Source organism: Muscardinus avellanarius (genome assembly GCF_963383645.1).
Source record: "Muscardinus avellanarius genome assembly, chromosome: 18".
In the NCBI taxonomy this organism is placed as follows: Eukaryota; Metazoa; Chordata; class Mammalia; order Rodentia; family Gliridae; genus Muscardinus; species Muscardinus avellanarius.
This window is the reverse complement of record NC_137804.1, coordinates 3,145,805-3,163,678: the sequence shown is the minus strand read 5'-3', so window position 1 is coordinate 3,163,678 and position 17,874 is coordinate 3,145,805. Positions and strand designations below refer to the sequence as shown.

Sequence of the window (17,874 nt, the reverse complement as noted above, 5' to 3'; positions counted from 1 at the left end):
AGACCTGAATGGGAGGGCGGCCGCGGGCTGAAGAGTTGCCGCCTAACGCTGACATTAGCCAGGTTACACCACACTGTCCCCAAGGCCCAGGGAAATCGACAGCCTGATGTTTCCATTACACTCCAGACCCTGAAGGCACATGGCTTAGCCGAGACCTTCATGGTAACCAGCCTGGCTGTGGTCAGTGAAGGCTGGGGCCTGGCTGGAGCCGCTGGTTGGGAAAGCACCAGGGCCCTGCATCCCTTCTCTCCGCTCACGAACCACGAGCCTTGGGCTCTGAAGCTACTCTCGCTCAAACTTGCACCTCAGTTTCTCCTCTGATCCTGTAAGACCTTCTCTTCTACCACCACGATGAACAGAAGAGTCTCTTTGTAACTCCCTCAAGAAGCCCGGTGAGGGCGGGTTGACATTTCCAATACACACACAGGCACACAGCAAATGTTTGTCAAATGAATATAAACATCAGCTATCAAATGCCTTTTCTTTAGAATAGTTGATGATGATGATGATGATGATGGTGGTGATGATATACTGTGGCTTTAACCCAGGGGCATTCTACCTCTAAGCCAAACCCCCTGCCCTACTTTTTTTAAATTTTGCCCTACTTTTTTAAAATTTTTAATTTTTTTTGGTGGTACTGGGGGTAGAACCCAGGAGCTTTCTACCTCCGGGCTATACTCCCAGACCTATTTTATATTTTTATTTGGAAACAGGGTCTCACTAAGTTTCTTAGAGCCTCATTAAGTAGCTGAGGCTGGCTTCAAACCTATGCGATCCTCCTGTCTCAGCCTCCCAAGCATGGGGATTACAAGCGTGCGCCACCACGCCCGCTTACTTTTTATTTTGCAACAAGGTCTCACTAAGTTGCTGAGCCTGGCCTCAAACCTGCAATCTTCCTGGAATTACAGGCATGTGCCACTATGCCCAGCCATACAATATTATTTTTATGTGCTTCCAAGTCAGTCGTCAGAGGCTGAAATTATAGCTCAGTGTCAGGCGTGTATATAGCATGTGCAAAGCCCTGGGTTGGATCCCCAGCACCAAAACAATAATACATTTATAACATTTATACATTGATAACAGTTTTCAATCATTCTATAAAAATGTTTGTTAATGAAGTGCAGCTACATAGTGAGTTGGTATTTAATAGAAGATACATTAAGCCAGGCTTGTAATCCCAGCATTTGGGAGGCAGAAACCAGAGGATTGTGGTTCGAGGAAAGCCTCGGCTACTTTTAGCCAGGCCCTTCGCAACTCAGTGAGACTCTGTTTCAAAAAATACAAAAACTAAGCCAGAGGTGGTGCTGCACAATTGTAATCCCATCATTTGGGAGTCCGAGTCAGGAGGATCATGGTTTGTGGCCAGCCTCAGCTACTTGGTGAGGCCCTTTTCAACTCAGTGAGACCCTGTTTGCAAATAAAGACTAAAAAATAGGGCTTGTGGTATAGGTCGGAGGTAGAATAGAACCCAGGTAGGCCCCTGGGTTCCATCTCCAGCACCACACACACACACACACACACACACACACACACACACACACACGATACATGAATCCCAGGAGCATGGCAAAACCTTTCCCTTAAGACTTGGATGTCTTAAAGAACTTGGGAAGTAGTGAGAAAGTTCTTGGAAAGCAAAACTAAGTATCATCGAATAAGAATTCAACTGGCTCCACCGACAGCTATGAGACCTTGCGCACATTTTCGTCGCACTGTGCTACACACCCAGCTTGCTGATCCTCCCTCACTAACCATTCCCCAAGTCTGTCACATAATTACATGGTGTGGAAATTCCTAAGCTCTCTGTAGGGGAAGGAAAAAAACTATATAAATAAAGTCAAGATTTGACTCTTAAGATTATTCGATCCATTTGACAATCAAAATGACTGCCAGAGGAAGAGTCAGCCGGGGAGGACTGGCATATCACTGTAGTTTTGTTGTTATTGTTGTTGTTGTTGTTGTTTTGTGGTGCTGGGGATGGAACCTTTCTCCGCGCTACCCTGCCAGACCTATTTTATATTTTTATTTGGAAACAGGGTCTCTTAAGCCAGCGCGGCTGGCTTGGAACCTACGCGATCCTCCTGTCTCTGCCTCCCAAGCGCTGGGATTACCAGTGTGCGCCACCATGCCTGGCAAGCATATCACTGTTTGATAAGGCACAGCCTTCAAGGGGCCACGAGAAAGGAGCTTGCACACGAAGCAGTCTCTGCAGGCCGGCGGCATGTGCACACCTGCACTCCACTGCGGTGTTTCCCACACTTGAAGTGCACACGAATCTCACATGGCACACTCTGACTTAGAGGCCTGGAGTGGGACCCAAGACACAACATTCTGACAAGGTCCCCACTGATGGCGGCGCGGGGACTACTCTCTGACCAGCAAGAGGAGGCGCTCCCAATGGAAACGTCTAAGGAAGTCAAGTAAGTCCAGGCTCTCATCGTGTTTCTGTTGGTTTGCCTGGAATTTTTCCTTCTTTCTATTATTAAAGCAGTCTTTCGAGCACAAAGCACCTATTAATCCGCAGAAGGCTCCAGGTTCATTTCCTCCAAATGATCTCATACTCAGAATTCTAATTGGCACCGGCCCTATCATATTCTGGGGTGTAATACAGCCTCTGGAGGTGGGGAGAGAGAGTCTGCCTTCCCCGATCAGAGAAATGGCAGAGACATCCACCACCTGCCTCCTCTGAGCTGTTGGAGCTGCCGCAGCAGAGAGCCCTCTTTTGAAAGTCTAAGCCTTTGAAAACGCTTCATCTTGATCCATAGTTAAGTGGCATAAGCCGCCCTGACATCTGGCTGATACCGCAAGCTTAATAGGGAGCCTCGGCGATCCCACCACATCTTTTCTCAAACATCCACATGCAACGTTCCATAGGGGCCAGGCGCCAGGCAGGACGCCTACCAGTCCCACGGCCTGCCCCACCCATGGTCCAGTGAGGTCCAGCCGGCCCACGCACATTTGGGGAACGGATGCTTGTGGTCCAACATCCTTTGTCCTTAGAGCTCTGGATGAGCGGGAAAGAGATGGGAGGGACCTCAGGGAGAAAAGGTGTCCCGCCAGCTGCCTGCAAAGCCAGCCAAGACCCACAGCAAGAGGGAACGCTGAAACACCCCACAGCTGCCCACCGTCCCCCTGCAACCGCACTCTGGCCAAGATGGGCGTCCCGAGCTCAGATTCAGTGACACATTACCGATCTCTCCCGGAACGTGCTTGCCGTGGAATCTGAAGCAGGCGGAGACGTTCAGGCAGTTCACGGGCTGCTGTCCATCGTGACACTGAGGTGCCGTGATGTTGATGGAGCCTGGGAGGAAGATGGAGGCGTCCACCGTGATGACCGGTCTGGCCCTGCAGGGCGATAGGGGAAGGTGACTTAGTCCTGCTAAGGAGCAGTTTTCAGAATCAAACAAGAACTCTTTGGATAGAATAAATCCTAGGCCGTCGGCCAGCATTTAATTAAAGTATGAAATAATCCAAGAGAGAAGGACCAGTGTGCTCCCTCAGTACTTTTTCTGGCTTTAAAAATAGCACATTTCCTAATATATTAACGGTGAGCTTTCCAATAATAGAGGCAAGTTAGTTGTTAATAAACACATGTGGCTGGTGTCCTAAGTGTACCGCCAGATGCTGGGTAATTACTTAAACTTTCACCAAACAAGTTCCGATTTCCATTTATTGGGGAGATAGGAATGTATTTAAGAGGAGTTCCTGCAATGCCTGGGCTTGATTCAAGCACGAGACCCACACATAGGTATTCCCCCAAAGCATATGCTGCTGTTAGAAGCCAAAACTGCAAGGTTTCAGCCCCGTCCAACTGGCCAAACCTCTTCTTCCATTTACCTCCCTCAATTCAGTGAGTACTTTCCTAAAAGAACTTGATTCATGGAGTCCCCATTGGTAAAGGCGAAGCACTTCAAGAGCTGAAGACATCAACCGACCTGGCCTCAGAACCAAGTGAAACCCAATAAACATTGACGCTCTGCTTTCTGACACCGACCTTCCCCCAGCTGATGGATGAGCAGCATCCATGGAATCCCTCGGGGCAGAAGGACAAAAGCCATAAATGGACCACACCACTCTGCTCTCACTGCAAACATCTGCCCAGAGAGGTTTCACCTAAGCTGTTACTGCCCCCAAAGAGACCTTTTGACCTCTAAGGAGTCCCTGCCCCAGCCACTGGGGTGACATAACAAGATTAAGGGGCATTAGCGGCTTGAGCACAATGCCCCACTTGTATACAGTGCCCCCTCTGAGGGCCCCAGGGTGAGCGGGCAGATGGGAATGAGGACCAGCCGCCCGCACCGGAAGGAGGCGCTAAGGAAAACCCGGGTGGGAACGGGAAACGGGGACCTGCACAGATGGGCTGAGGGTGCTCCTCCACGGCCACCACTACCCAGATGGGAGGGTCAACAGAGGGGCGCCGTGACCAGGGCAGTGGACTGCCGGGCTAGAGCGAATCCGGCCGTGGGGCCAGAGGAAGTCACATAACAATGGTGCCTGAAAGAAATCAGCTTCCTGTTCTCTCTGTTTTTTCTTCTGAGTTCATCCTGAGAAAATGCTAGAAATAACTTAGAAAGTGGAGTGCTTACCCCTGGTCAATGTGATGGTACAGGTGTCAATGGACACTGGCTAAAGCCCCACCGTTAACAGCCAGTTCCCAGGAAGCTTCCCGAATGCCCTGGCTCCAGGTCTGTGGTCCCAACTCCACCCCAGCCCTTTGGCCCCTCCACCTTGAGGATATTTCCAGATGTTGAAAGACCCATGCTTGGCAGTTGCAAACAGCAACCCCAGACCAGAAGACTGGAACTACAGGGGTGCCCAAAGTTTCCAGACAGACAGGCACATGTGGGAGAGAATGGGTGTCTGTCCTGCCAGAGCCTCCCCACCCACGGCCCCTGACCTGCCTGGTCTTTGGACACAAGAACAGCCCGGTTCCCCCTCATCCCAAGTTGGCCACGGAGGGCTGAGTCCTCCTGTCACTGGACAGCTCTGACAGGCAGGGGCAGGAGAACAGGGGCCTGCAGGACTGAGCCGTCCACACATGATGACCTGGACAAAGGTCGCAGAAGCAGAATCCTTTGAAATGGCCGACAGGCCCCTCCCAGGTACATCTTCTTCCAGCATCTGTCAGATCGGTTCCCCCAAAACTTTTTGTTTCAACTCCAAGTATTGTCTTTGGATGAGGAAAAGCCCAGAAATCTTTCATGAGTCTCTCTGATGGCTTCCTCTGGCCCTCAATGGCACAGCACCAAGCGCCTATCACCCCACCGCAGGGCCTGCCCTCCGGAGCCGACTTCCTGAGGGCGGCGCGGGGTCAGCCCACACTCCTGGGGCAGGAGGTAGCTTTCCACGGTCCCCCCTACCAATGCGCCAGCCTCGGAGACAAAAGCAAAAGGGCCACCCAAGGACAGCACCACGAGTGCTTCAGGACTTCAGGAGGCTGGTGGCCACAGCTACCTGGGCTGGAGTCACGCTCAGCCACAAGGCTCTTCTAGGACTGACCTAGCAGTTATTACCCCCCCATCATGGGGCTCCTCTTTCTAGAAGACTCTGTGTGTCCCTCTGAGGGAGAAGGCAGGGCCAGATTTGGAGCTAAAGGGCTTCTGGGATCCCATCCAGCTCGAAGATCCTATCATTCTATTTTAGAACATTCTGCCATGAGGTTATTAACAAACCCTAAGAACTTGCTCCACTCTGGAGTCAAAAGTGTAACTCTGCCTCCTCTGACTCACAGATAGAAATACTTGGAGAAGGCTTGTGGGTAGTGGCAGCAACCCATGGGCCTCCTAGGAGAGATTCAGACCACACGGGCATCAGTGAGCACCGGGCCTGAACTCAGGTTCCTCGTCCCTGCTGACACTGAGAAGCAAAGTACCCCTGATGGGAAGGAGGCTCTTAGGCCCTGGGAATTGAGGACCAATGGGAAGGAGGCTCTTAGTCCCTGGGAATTGAGGACCAGTGGGAAGGAGGTTCTAAGTCCCTAGGAATTGAGGACCAATGGGAAGGAGGCTCTTAGGCCTGGAGAATTAAGGACCAATGGGAAGGAGGCTCTTAGGCCCTAGGATTTGAGGACCAGTGGGAAGGAGGCTCTTAGGCCTTGGGAATTGAGGACCAGTGGGAAGGATGTTCTAAGTCCCTAGGAATTGAGGACCAACAAAGGCACGAGGCATGATGCTGGCTGTAGCAATGAAAAGATAGCTGGATGGTCCTCCCCAGCCCTTGGAGCATCATGGTACCCACAGGAAATGATTTTATATGGCACATTAACAGACGGGGCTGCTGTTCATGGTCAAAAGCAAATGGCCCTTGGATTTAGGGGTTAGCTCACACTAAGCCAGACCTAGAAACTTCAGGGATACTATCATCTCCCAGTTATAAGCCATTCGAGGGCCAGCAGCTGGGAGCTCTGAGACAGAGGATAATGAGAAGATAGAGGCAGCCTTCCCATGTACCAAGCACCAGAGGGAAGGGCCGGCTGATGGGGACACTCCCCCCCACCCCGTCCCCACCAACTCTGCCTCACCCAAGAAGAACCCGAGGAGCAGGGTGAGGCGTCTCACCTAAGCAGAACCACGCTGTCGGACATGAAGGCTCCAATAGTGACATCTGAAAACAAGATGTTAGAGCATTCAGAAACTTATGGAAGCCTCCACCCCACACGGCGCTCTCCAAAGAGAGGCGCCAGGCCCTGGGGCCGGGGAGCCCTCCGGCTGCTTAATGACTCCGTAAGAACTAGAGCCACCTTGTCCCAATGGCAGCCAAGCTCTTAAGGTATGACTCTTAAGGCCATGAAATGTGGCTTGTCTGAACTGAGATGGACTGTAGGTACTAAAAATAAAGAACTAGCCGGGCGTGGTGGCGCACACTTGTAATCCCTATGCTTGGGAGGCGGAGACAGAAGGATCGCGCTGGTTCAGAGCCAGCTGTGCTGGCTTAAGAGACCCTGTTTCCACATAAAAAAAAAAAAAAAGTTAAAAAAAAAAAAAGGTCTGGGAGTGTAGCCCATGGCAGTGTATCCCGGAGGTAGAAGGGCTTCCAGGAACCCCAGTACCACCAAAAATAAATAAATAAATAAATAAATAACCAATAACTTTTATATTTCTTATGAGCTAAAATGATACTATGTTGGCTATACTGGGTTAAATATTGGTCAAATTAACTTTACCTGTTGTCTATAATTTTAATGTGGTTACTAGCATAGTTCAACTTACATACATAGCTCAGTTTTTTGTTTTTGTTTTCTTTTAATACATCAGTGAATCAGAGAGCAGAATACCCAGGAGTAAATAACTCTTAGAAAATACTGCAGGGTCTGTTAGCCATGGGAATCCTCGCCTTCTATCCATATTCTCTGTGACCTTGTCTGGAAAGCAAATACCGTTCCTAGGGCCTGCTTCAAAAGTGGCCAATATTTTTTTATATTTAAACCAGAGCACATTCATGAAACATATCTATTGAACAATCATTAAACATACTAAATATTCATGAGACATATTAAATCAGGTCTTTAAATCAGAAAATTCACAAAAATATTTGGTAAGCGACAAACTAAGACACTGGTTTAGCAATAATGTGGGGTTTTTGATTGCTTTGTTTTGGTTTTGCCATGGAGTTAGGCAAGCGCTCTACCACTGAGCCATTAATTTTTATTTCTAAGTAATTTCAGGAAGTATTTACTCATCCAGTAGCTCTCTGCTTCCCCCCCAACTAAAGCCCTTAGTCCTAGGGCTCTATTATTAGTCTATAGAACCAAGCATCTCAGTCCAAGAGAGGGTGTGAATATCTACACATACCCTCATTAAGAAAAAAAACCAGCAAATCCATGAATTACAGTGCTCCCCAATTTTTTGTGCTTGAGTATCTGTATTAATTTTGTTGTTTTTTGTAGGGGTGGGGCACTGGGAATTGTACCCCGGGGCACTCTACCTCCAAACTACATTCTCAGTCCTTTTTTGTTTGGGTTTTTTGCTGTACTGGAGATGGAACCCAGGGGCATGTACCTTAGAGCCCTATTTTTTATTCTTTATTTTGAATCAGGGTCTCACTGAGTTGCAGAGGACCTCAGTAAGTAGCTGAGGCTGTCGGCGAATCACGATCCTCCTGTATCAGCCTCCCAAATGCTGGGATGACAAGCATACGCCAGCACGCCTGACTCTATTTTTTGTTTTTAGAAACATGGTCTCGTGAGGTTGCTGAGTATCTGTTACTGAGCCTGACCTTGAACCTACGATCCTCCTGTCTCAGCCTCTCAAGTACTGGGATGACAGGCGTGCACCACCATGCCGGGCTTATTTTATAGTTCTTCGACAACCTTTTTTAACTGACTTGCACGTTTGGAAACAAAAGGACAAACATGGGCAGATATGTCATGTTTCCTATGAAAAGTGCAGGAAATGGAAGTTTGGCTCCACTGTGAAACGGGAACCACGCGTTCATAGAGAAGCCGCCGGGAGGCCTGAGTGCTGGCCACTGTCCCAAGGTGTGGTCAGTCCCCGAGCCTCCCTGAGGCTCAGCATCCTTGTGTACAAAGTGGGAGACACCCCTGCCTCCCGGAGTCACTGAGATGGACAGCGTGGCGGCAGCACTCTGCATATCTGAACGTGCTCGACCCATATGAGGTATAACCGCTGTCCCAAACTGAAAGAGCCAGGACAGGGTGTCTTGGGGCCAAAGCTTCCACACTGGTCCCCACTCGTCCCCATCCCTCCTGGCTCTGTAATTCTCAAGGATGACCAGCATCCTAGGGCAAAAATAAAACCCGGGTGTCTTCATACAGGATAGTATTCATGGTCATGGTTTTTTTTTTGTGTGTGTGTGGTACTGGGTTCCTGGAAGCCCTTCTACCTCCGGGCTACACTCCCAGACCTATTTTTACATTTTTATTTGGGAACAGGGTCTCCTAAGCCAGCGTGCAGCTGGCTTCTAACCTGTGTGATCCTCCTGTCTCCGCCTCCCAAGCGCGGGGATTACAAGCGTGCGCCACCACGCCCAGCCTTTTTTTTTTTTTTTTTAGTGGTACTGAGGTTCCTGGAAACCCTTCTATCTTCTATCTCCGGGCTACACTCCCAGACCAATTTTTTAAAATATTTTTATTTGGAAACAGGGTCTCTTAAGCCAGCAAGGCTAGCTTCGAACCTGTGCGATCCTCCTGTCTCCGCCTCCCAAGCATGGGACCACGCCCGGCCATTGTCATGGATTTTAAGTAAAAAAGAAGTATTTTTCTTAAAAGCAAGATGACCATGTATTCTGGGAAATTTGTTCTGAACTTCACGACCATCTTGGAGTTTGTCGCATTCCTATCTTTGCTTCCTGGACTGACCTACTCCATCTTCAAACATGCCAAGAACCACCATCCCAGCACCCAATTTGGCCTAAAGCAGCTATTGCTTGAGGTATTAAATTGTACATTTTTATTCACTTACCTTCAACCACTACAATGCTTTAATTACCCCTGGAGACCAGGTGTGTGTGTGCATGTGTGCGTGCATGCGTGTGTGCATGTATGTGTGTGTGCATGCGTGCATGCGTGCGTGTGTGTGTGCGTGCGTGCGTGCGTGCGTGCGTGTGTGTGTGTGTGTGTGTGTGTGTATGTGGTGGGAGGGAGCTCCTTGAGCTCCTTTTCCTTCTCAAGAGTGAAATGACTCTGACTATAGCTAAATATTTTTTGTAATAAATAAGTTGAGTGTTTTACGCTGGGTTTGGTGGTGCACGCTTATAATCCCAGTACTTGGGACTAGGAGGATGGCAGGCTCGAGGCCGGCCTCAGCAATTAGGGAGAAACTAGCAACTTAATGAGACCTTGTTTCAAAATAAAAGAATAAAATAGGGCTAGGGGTGTTACTGAGAGGTAGAATGCCTCTGGGTTCTCCAGTACTACAAAAAAAAAAAATAAATTTTACTTTATACTGTTTTAAATGTAGACAGTGCTTTTTTTTTCCTTCATCAGAATTACTGCCACAAAATTACTAAAAATCCACTTTCCTAGTACTTAAATCCCCCAGAGTCGATATTTTAAAACTAAATTTAATCTAAGCATGGTAATGCATGCCTGTGATCCCAGTACTTGGGAGACTGAGACAGGAAGTAGGGTTACAGGTTGGAGGCCAGCCTCAGCAACATGGAGATTCTCCGCAACCTTGTGAGGACCCGTTTCAAAATTTAAAAAAATCAAAAAGGGCTGGGGGTGTAGCTCTGAGGTAGAACGTCACTGGGTTCAATCCCCTGGACCTCAAAAATAAGTAAATAAGTAAATAAACAAACAGACAGACAAACTTCACTATTTTTACCCTAAAATCAAACAACAGACAAAACACCCCATTCTACTGTGTTAACTATCCTAATCCTACATGGACGTAGCGACTGCTAATCAGACTGGGCATTATTGTATTTCATGCGTCTATCTTTATCTCCCATGCGTTTAAAGCAAAACAGCTCACCAGGATAGCCATTCCCATCCATATCAATGCCGCCGGATATGGACTGCCCAAACATCCGCAGGACTGGGTTTATCTGCCGCCCAGACAGTTTCTGAAACAGATAATAGGGAAATTGAGTCACCGGAAGGGACAGGAGTCACAAATAAGAACCCAGCTTCCCTGGGACACCTGGTCTTATGTTGTTGAAAGGAAAATACTACAGCCCTAATATTTTGGGGGGAGGGGAGGGGATGTCCTTGGGAGACTGTTGAAGAGCACACACCCCTTCAACATTTGCCTTAGCCAAATGGCACCATTTAAAAATTTTTGCTAAGCTGGGCATGGTGGCGCACGCTTGTAATCCCCACTCTTGGGAGGCTGAGACAGAAGGATCGAGCAGGTTCGAAGCCAGCCGCGCTGGCATAAGAGACCCTGTTTCCAAATAAAAAATATATAAAAATAGGTCTGGGAGTGTAGCCCGGAGGTGGAAAGGCTTCCAGGAACCCCAGTACCCCCCCCCCCAATTTTTTTTTTTTTGCTAAGTTTGATGCTAACCAAAAAATTCACTTAGACTACTGTGATGTTTTGCCATACTGAAGCTCAAAAGGGATGAGATTTTATTTCCATTTCTAACAGGCCCTGGGGTTGTTTCTCTGATATAGGTGTAGCTGGCTGAAATTCTCTGTATTAATCTCCTCTCTCTACCAAACAGGTACTCAATGTTTAACACTCCTCCGTAAGATTCCCACAGTAAAGTCTTCCCCTAGATAGACGAGTCATTAACATGTCCAGCCAGAAAGATGGCCGAGTAGAAAGTGCCCCTCCTGCCAGTCAACCAGGAGGTCTACAGGCTCCCAAGCTTCACAGACAAGACTCAATGGTTTTGCTTAGGAATTCTGCAACTGCATGGTCCTGAACCGTCTACAAACTGTAGGAGAATTTTCTTTTAAAAAATCCGCTGAAGCTGGCGCATGCTTGTAATCCCAGCATTTGGAAGGCTGAGACAGGAGGATCACAGTTCAAGGGCAGCCTCAGCTATTTAGTGAGGTCCTCTGCAACTCAGTGAGACCCTGTTTCAAAATAAAGAATAAAAAATAAGGCTGGGATATAGCTTGGAGGTAGAGTGCCCCTAGGCTCCATCCCTAGTACCACACACACATACACACACACAAATCAGCTCAAGCTGCTGTCCTCCACCAATCAAAGCTCACAGCATCACCCTCCCTCCAGGACACGTCAGCACCCCTGCTTACTTTCCACTCATGTCTGAGTTCACCATGTGCTCACACAGTCAGCACTGGCTCAAGATCACCTGTCGTACAACCGGCCCTCGTCAGAGCAAAGCTGCACGTCAACGTTCCCAATCCCCCTCCATCACAGAAGCCCTGCCTTCTGGTATCTGAACGGCTTGTCCACATCTTTACCCACGGTCTCCTTGGGAGGCCACCCCCGACCCCTCACTGTGGATGAGATGAGGCTTTGTCTTGGTGTCTTGGAGCAAAAGCCACGGCAGAGCTGAGTTTATAGGCTCCCTGTGCCTTTCTCTCCCAGGCCTTCCCTCACTGACTCATCCCGCTGAGAAGGTCCAAGTGTGGGCAGGAGGAGCTTCCAGAGGTCCTAGAGATGGAAATGGGGGACGGCTTGCCTCCCCCAGCTCTATTTTTATTCTTTGAGACAGCAGCTCGCTAAGTTGCAGAGGGCCTCACTAAGTAGTCGAGGTTTGCGGTGAACCTGCGATCCTCCTGTCTCAGCCTCCTCGGTACTGGGATTATAAGCCACCACACCCAGCTGGTATACTTCTTTAAAAGCAGTGCTTCGAAGCAGCTTGGAGGCCTGGACTTGAGTGAGCGGCGCCCTGCCCAGGGTTTGCATTTCTGAAGTATGCTGTGGCCAGGACCGGGGGAGAGTGGAGGGGTGGTCCATCTGGTGGTGGCCATGCGGGCTGAAGTTATCCGCAGACATCTGCAGGCCATTAAGCCGTAAAGCCAGAAAGATAAGTCTGCGCGGTGCTAATAACCCCAAATGGAAACCAGGAACCCTGGAAAACCTTCACTTGACCAGGTTTATAGGCAGCGTCCGTGACGGCAGAAAGAAGATCACAGGGGCCGCGGCGTGCCCAGAGGGCTCTCAAATTGAGAGAGCAGCACACGGATCTTAAAATCAACACTCTTCACGGCAAAACCAAGAAAGAGGAATGAGTTGAAGAGTAACAGGGGAGGAGTGTGGCCCCTGATCTCACAGTGGATCCGGCAGAAATAATACCAACAGGCCAGAGAAAACCGATCCTGCATCCTTAGCCCAGATTCCTTTCTGATTTCTCCCTCTGGTTCCTTTATACAATGCCTGCTCTGCCCAGGACCTGGGCCCTGAAGAATCTGTCATTAAAGGACTTCTATTTCCTTTTTTTAAATTTTTTATTTGTTTTTTATTTTTTTATTCCTGGAAGCCCTTCTACCTCCTGGGCTACACTCCCAGACCTATTTTTTTAATTTTATTTTTTGAAAACAGGGTCTCCTAAACCAGCGCGGCTGGCTTCGAACCTGTGCGATCCTCCCGTCTCCACCTCCCAAGCGTGGGGATTACAAGCGTGTGCCACCACGCCTGGCTCCTTTTCTTTTTTTAATATTGGGGACTGAACCCAGGGGCATTCTACCTCTAAGGTATACCGTATACCTCTAGCCTTTTTTTTTTTTTTTTTGGTGGTACTGGGGATGGAACCCTTCTATCTCCAGGCTACATTCCCAGACCTATTTTTTATATTTTATTTGGAAACAGAGTCTCTTAAGCCAGCGAGGATGGCTTCGAACCTATGTGATTCCTGTCTCTGTCTCCCAAGCATGGGGATTACAAGCGTGCGCCACCACACCTGGCTAGCCAATTTTTTTTTTTAAAGCAAGGCCTAAGTTTCTGAGGTGGGGAACCTGTGACTCTCCTGTCTCAGTCTCCCAAGTATTAGGATTATAGGCATGTGCCACTACGCCTGGCTCTTTAACCTATTTTATCTTATTTTTTATATATTTTTGCAGTACTGGAGATGGAACCCAGGGGCATTCTACTTCCAAGCTACACCCCGGCCCTATTTTTTCTTCTTTATTTTGAAACAGGGTCTCACTGAGTTGCAGGGGTCCTCACTAAGTAGCTGAGGCTGGCTTCGAACCGCGATCCTCCTGTCTCAGCCTCCCAAGTGCTGTAATTACAAGCCTGCATCACCACGCCCACCTTCTTTATCCTATTTTTAATCAATGACCTTATCGTATACATATTAGCAACTTGGAAAAGTTTCTTCCTCTTTCTCTCTCTTTCAAATGTGTGTGCGCATACACATGCATGTGTCCATGCGTGTGTGCGTGTGTGTGTGTGTGTGTGTTTTAGAATCCCAAACCACTTCTCTTTGTGGGGAGCCAAGGAGCCAGCATGTGCTGATCAAGGCAGCCGGTCAAGCTGCGGATGCAGCTTCCTGTGAGAGGAGCTTCTGCTAACCACAGCATGTGCCGCAGCTCTGCGGCGATTCCACCCAGCAACCAAACAAAACGCGGCCTGCGCTGGTGGGGGAAGCGGGTCTCTCCCAGGTGGCCACCTGCGCTGCCAGTTTCCCAGGTCCAGGGAGAAGCTTGCAGGAGGAGGCGTGGGGAATGCCCCTGACCCCTGCCTCACTATGGGGCTCCTTGGGCGTCTTTCAGCTTGTCACCCTAGGAACAGCATCTCTGACCCAGCCCAAAGTAGCTCTCGGGACACAGATGTGACCTCCGCACTGTGCCCTGAGCCACCACGTCCCTAAGAGTTTATTACACTTCAGCCGGGCGTGATGGCGCACTCTTGTAATCCAAGTATTTGGGAGGCTGAGACAGGAGGATCGTGGTTCGCAGACAGCCTCAGCTACTACTTAGTGAGGCCCTTTGCAACTCAATGGGACCCTGTTTCAAAATAAAAAATAAAAAATAGAACTGGGTGTGCAGCTTGTATGTTACTAGGAATTGAACCCAGGGGTTTTCTACATCCAACCTACACTCCCAGCCCTTTTTACCTTTTTTTTTTTTTTTTTTTTAGGTACTGGGGATAGAACCCAGGGGCATTCTACCTGAGATTTACACCCCCAGTCCTATTTTTTGTTCTATCTTTCATTTTATTGGTGGTACTGGGGGTCCTGGAAGCCCTTCTACCTCCGGGCTACACTCCCAGACCTATTTTATACTTTTTATTTGGAAACAAGGTCTCTTAAGCCAGCACGGGTGACTTTCGAACCTGTGTCATCCTCCTGTCTCCACCTCCCAAGCATGGGGATTACAAGCATGTGCCACCACACCCGGCTTGTTCTTTATTTTGAAACATGGTCTCACTGAGTTGCAGAGGGCCTCGCTAAGAATCTGAGGCTGTCCGCAAACCATGATCCTCCTGTCTCGGCCTCCCAAATGCTGGGATTACAAGCGTGAGCCACCCATGCATAGCTACTTTTTTGTTTTGAAACAGGATTGTGCTAGGTTTCTGTGAATCTCTCCAAGTTGCTGACGCCGGCCTCAAACCTGAAATCCTCCTGCCTCACCCTCCCAAGTACTGGGATTACAGTTGTACACCCCATGCCCAGCCCACTGTTACTTATTTCTAATGAAAAGAAGATGGTTCTTGTGGGTAGACGCCTCATGTCAAAATAAGTTTCCACACTTGTAAATTCTCCTACTGAGTTTCCTTGAGCCAGCCTTTTTCCAAGTGGAGGTCATGACCCAAGTTTTAGGAGTCAAACTGACAAAGTCTGAACGGCCGTAAATGCTGCTTACTAACTCGGGTAAGTTAAATTGTCTCCCTGGGTTGCAGTCCCTTCATAGAGAAATAAGGGTTAATAGGCACACAGGCCTTTCCTGGCTGATGGGAGATTCAGGCGCATAGAGGGTGGAGCGGACCCTCCACAGCTGGTCCCTCCTGTCCCAGCACCTGTCTCCCACCGGCGGAGCCAGAGGACAACAGAGGACGCGGGAGCTCAGCCAGCCACCAACGCGCAACCCTAACTCACATCGGCAGAAGAACAAGCATGAAAGGTGTAAGCTGTGGCCCCTGCACACACTGTCTCTTTAAGCATGAACATCTATCTGTGTTCAAGCACAAGTAGGAAGCACTTAGCACAGAAGTGTTCAGTAGGTATTTGCTGATTGGAAGTGTCTCCCCGTACGTGCCATCCTTTCTGCCACAGACCCCCTGGGAAGAGGACGTGAACCAGCGCCGCTCCTCACACCCACAGACATCCTGACCCTGCTGTCAAGAGCGTGACTTCCTTTTCCCCCAGGGGCCAGGCTGATGCCATCAGCAAGATTGACCATGCTGATGTGGCAGAAAAGAGCCGGCCGCTTCTGCTTCCCAAGCATGGGGTGCGTGAGGCTGGCGCTTGGGGTAGATCCCGCTTTAATGGCAATTGTGACAGCGACCCATGATAACGCTCAGTCCCTCCTCTGCACCACGGTCTCTCTGGGTTATTTTTAAAGCGTTCTCCTTTGGCTTAGCACACCAATGGTTGAGAGAGGAGGCTTCCAAAAGAGAGAGCTTCAAGCAGGCATGTTGGCACAGCCTATAATCCAGGGCTTGTGAGGCTAAAACAGGAGGGTTGCAGATCGAAGGCAGGCTCAGCAGCTTAGCCCTTAGCAACTTAGCAATACTGTTTCAAAATAATAAATAAAAAGGGCTGGGAGTATAGCTTGGAGGTAGAATGCCCCTGGGTTCAATCTCCAGTACCAATATGAGAGAGAAAAAAGATAGGGGAGAGAGAGAGAGAGAGAGAGAGAGAGAGAGAGAGAGAGAGAGAAAGAGAAAGAGAAATATTGATTCTTCTCTTTCCTCAAATAAATAGTTCTCTCGATAAAAATTTGGGCAGTATTTTTTGTAGGCAAAATATACCTCTTAATATGAGCAAGCTTAGGATAATATAAATATATATTTGTGCTGAATAAGCAATACCAAAAGGAAGTAACTCGTAAATAAAATTGATCCAATGATGTCACATGCATGTATAAATATGCAACAACAAATCCCACTCTTATGTAGAATTATAATGAATCAATAAAAAATATAATCAATATCATCGAGTCTGTTTCTGTCACTAGAGGGTAAGAAGCCCGAACGCAAGACAAATGTTGATTTCATCCGTACCCTCAAGACACAGTGCACAGGGAAACCCCGTGGGCATTGGTTGAATGAATGTATGAACGAACAGATGTCATGCCAATTACCATTGAGTACTGGGGGACTATCCCACTGGGGTCGCCGTGATAGATATAGACTGCTCCTGCGAAGTCGTCCTCCTTGGGTGCGCCAACAGCCACATCTGAGGAGAGAAAAACAGCTAGGAGTTAGAAGAGCCATAATGTGGAATAATAGGTGTGCCCCCTCCTTCCAGCAACCGTGTTGTGTCTCCTCACCCAGAAACCTCATGGCTGTTAATTATTCCATCATTAAATTAGGCTTAAAGTCTCTTAGCAGAAAATTAAAAAGCAGAAAGTTACAGAAACAGAGCGAGCTTAGTTCCAGAAAAGTCTCTACCTCATCCTCATTAGAAAATGGACTGTAGTGTTCAATTTAACAAAAAAAAAAAAAAAAAATACAAGCCGGGCGTGGTGGCGCACGCTTGTAATCCCAGTACTTGGGAGGCTGAGACAGGAGGATCGCAGGTTCACGGCCAGTCTCAGCAACTTAGTGAGACCCTGTTTCAAAATAAAAAATAAAAAGGCCGGGCGTGGTGGCGCACATTTGTGATCCCAGCATTTGGGAGGCTGAGACAGGTGGGTCGCGGTTCTCAGCCAGCCTCAGCTACTACTTCGTGAGGCCCTTTGCAATTCGATGAGACCCTGTTTCAAAATAAAGAATAAAAAATAGGGCTGAGATGTAGCCTGGAGATAGAATGCCCTTGGTTTCCATCCCCAGTACCGCAAAAAAATAAGTAAGATAAGCCAGGCGTGGTGGCGCACGCTTGTAATCCCCGCGCTTGGGAGGTGGAGACAGGAGGATCGTGCAGGTTCGAAGCCAGCCGTGCTGGCTTCAGAGAGACCCTGTTTCCAAACAAAATAAATATAAAATAGGTCTGGGAGTGTAGCCCAGAGGTAGAAGGGCTTCCAGGAACCCCAGTACCACAAAAATAAATAAATAAATAAATAAAAAAGATATAGGAGCCAGGCGTGGTGGCGCACGCTTGTAATCCCAGCATTTGGGAGGCCGAGACAAGAGGATCTGGGTTCGTGGCCAGCCTCAGCTACTTAGTTGAGGTTCTTTCTAACTCAGAAAGACCCTCTTTCAAAATAAAGAATAAAAGATAGGGCTGGGGATGTAGCTCAGATGTAGAATGCCCCTGGGTTTCATCCCCAGACCCACACACACAAAAAAAAAGGCCAGAGATAGCTCGAGGGAGAATGCCCTGAGTTCAATCCCCAATACCCCCTCCCCACACACATACATACATACAATACGGTATAAAGTACCTGCCCTG

General features: G+C 48.5%; 1 protein-coding gene across 1 annotated transcript in view; it reads right to left on the bottom strand.

Moving 5' to 3' along the window:
* Positions 1-17,874, bottom strand: part of ITGA9 (integrin subunit alpha 9) — a gene marked incomplete at both ends in the record, with an annotated part of 279,709 nt that overhangs the window by 205,473 nt on the left and 56,362 nt on the right. The window contains 4 exons of the mRNA XM_080715880.1: positions 3,191-3,345; positions 6,558-6,603; positions 10,434-10,524; positions 16,625-16,719. Coding sequence (XP_080572006.1) covers positions 3,191-3,345; positions 6,558-6,603; positions 10,434-10,524; positions 16,625-16,719 — 387 coding nt within the window. The remainder of the gene's footprint in view (positions 1-3,190; positions 3,346-6,557; positions 6,604-10,433; positions 10,525-16,624; positions 16,720-17,874) is intronic.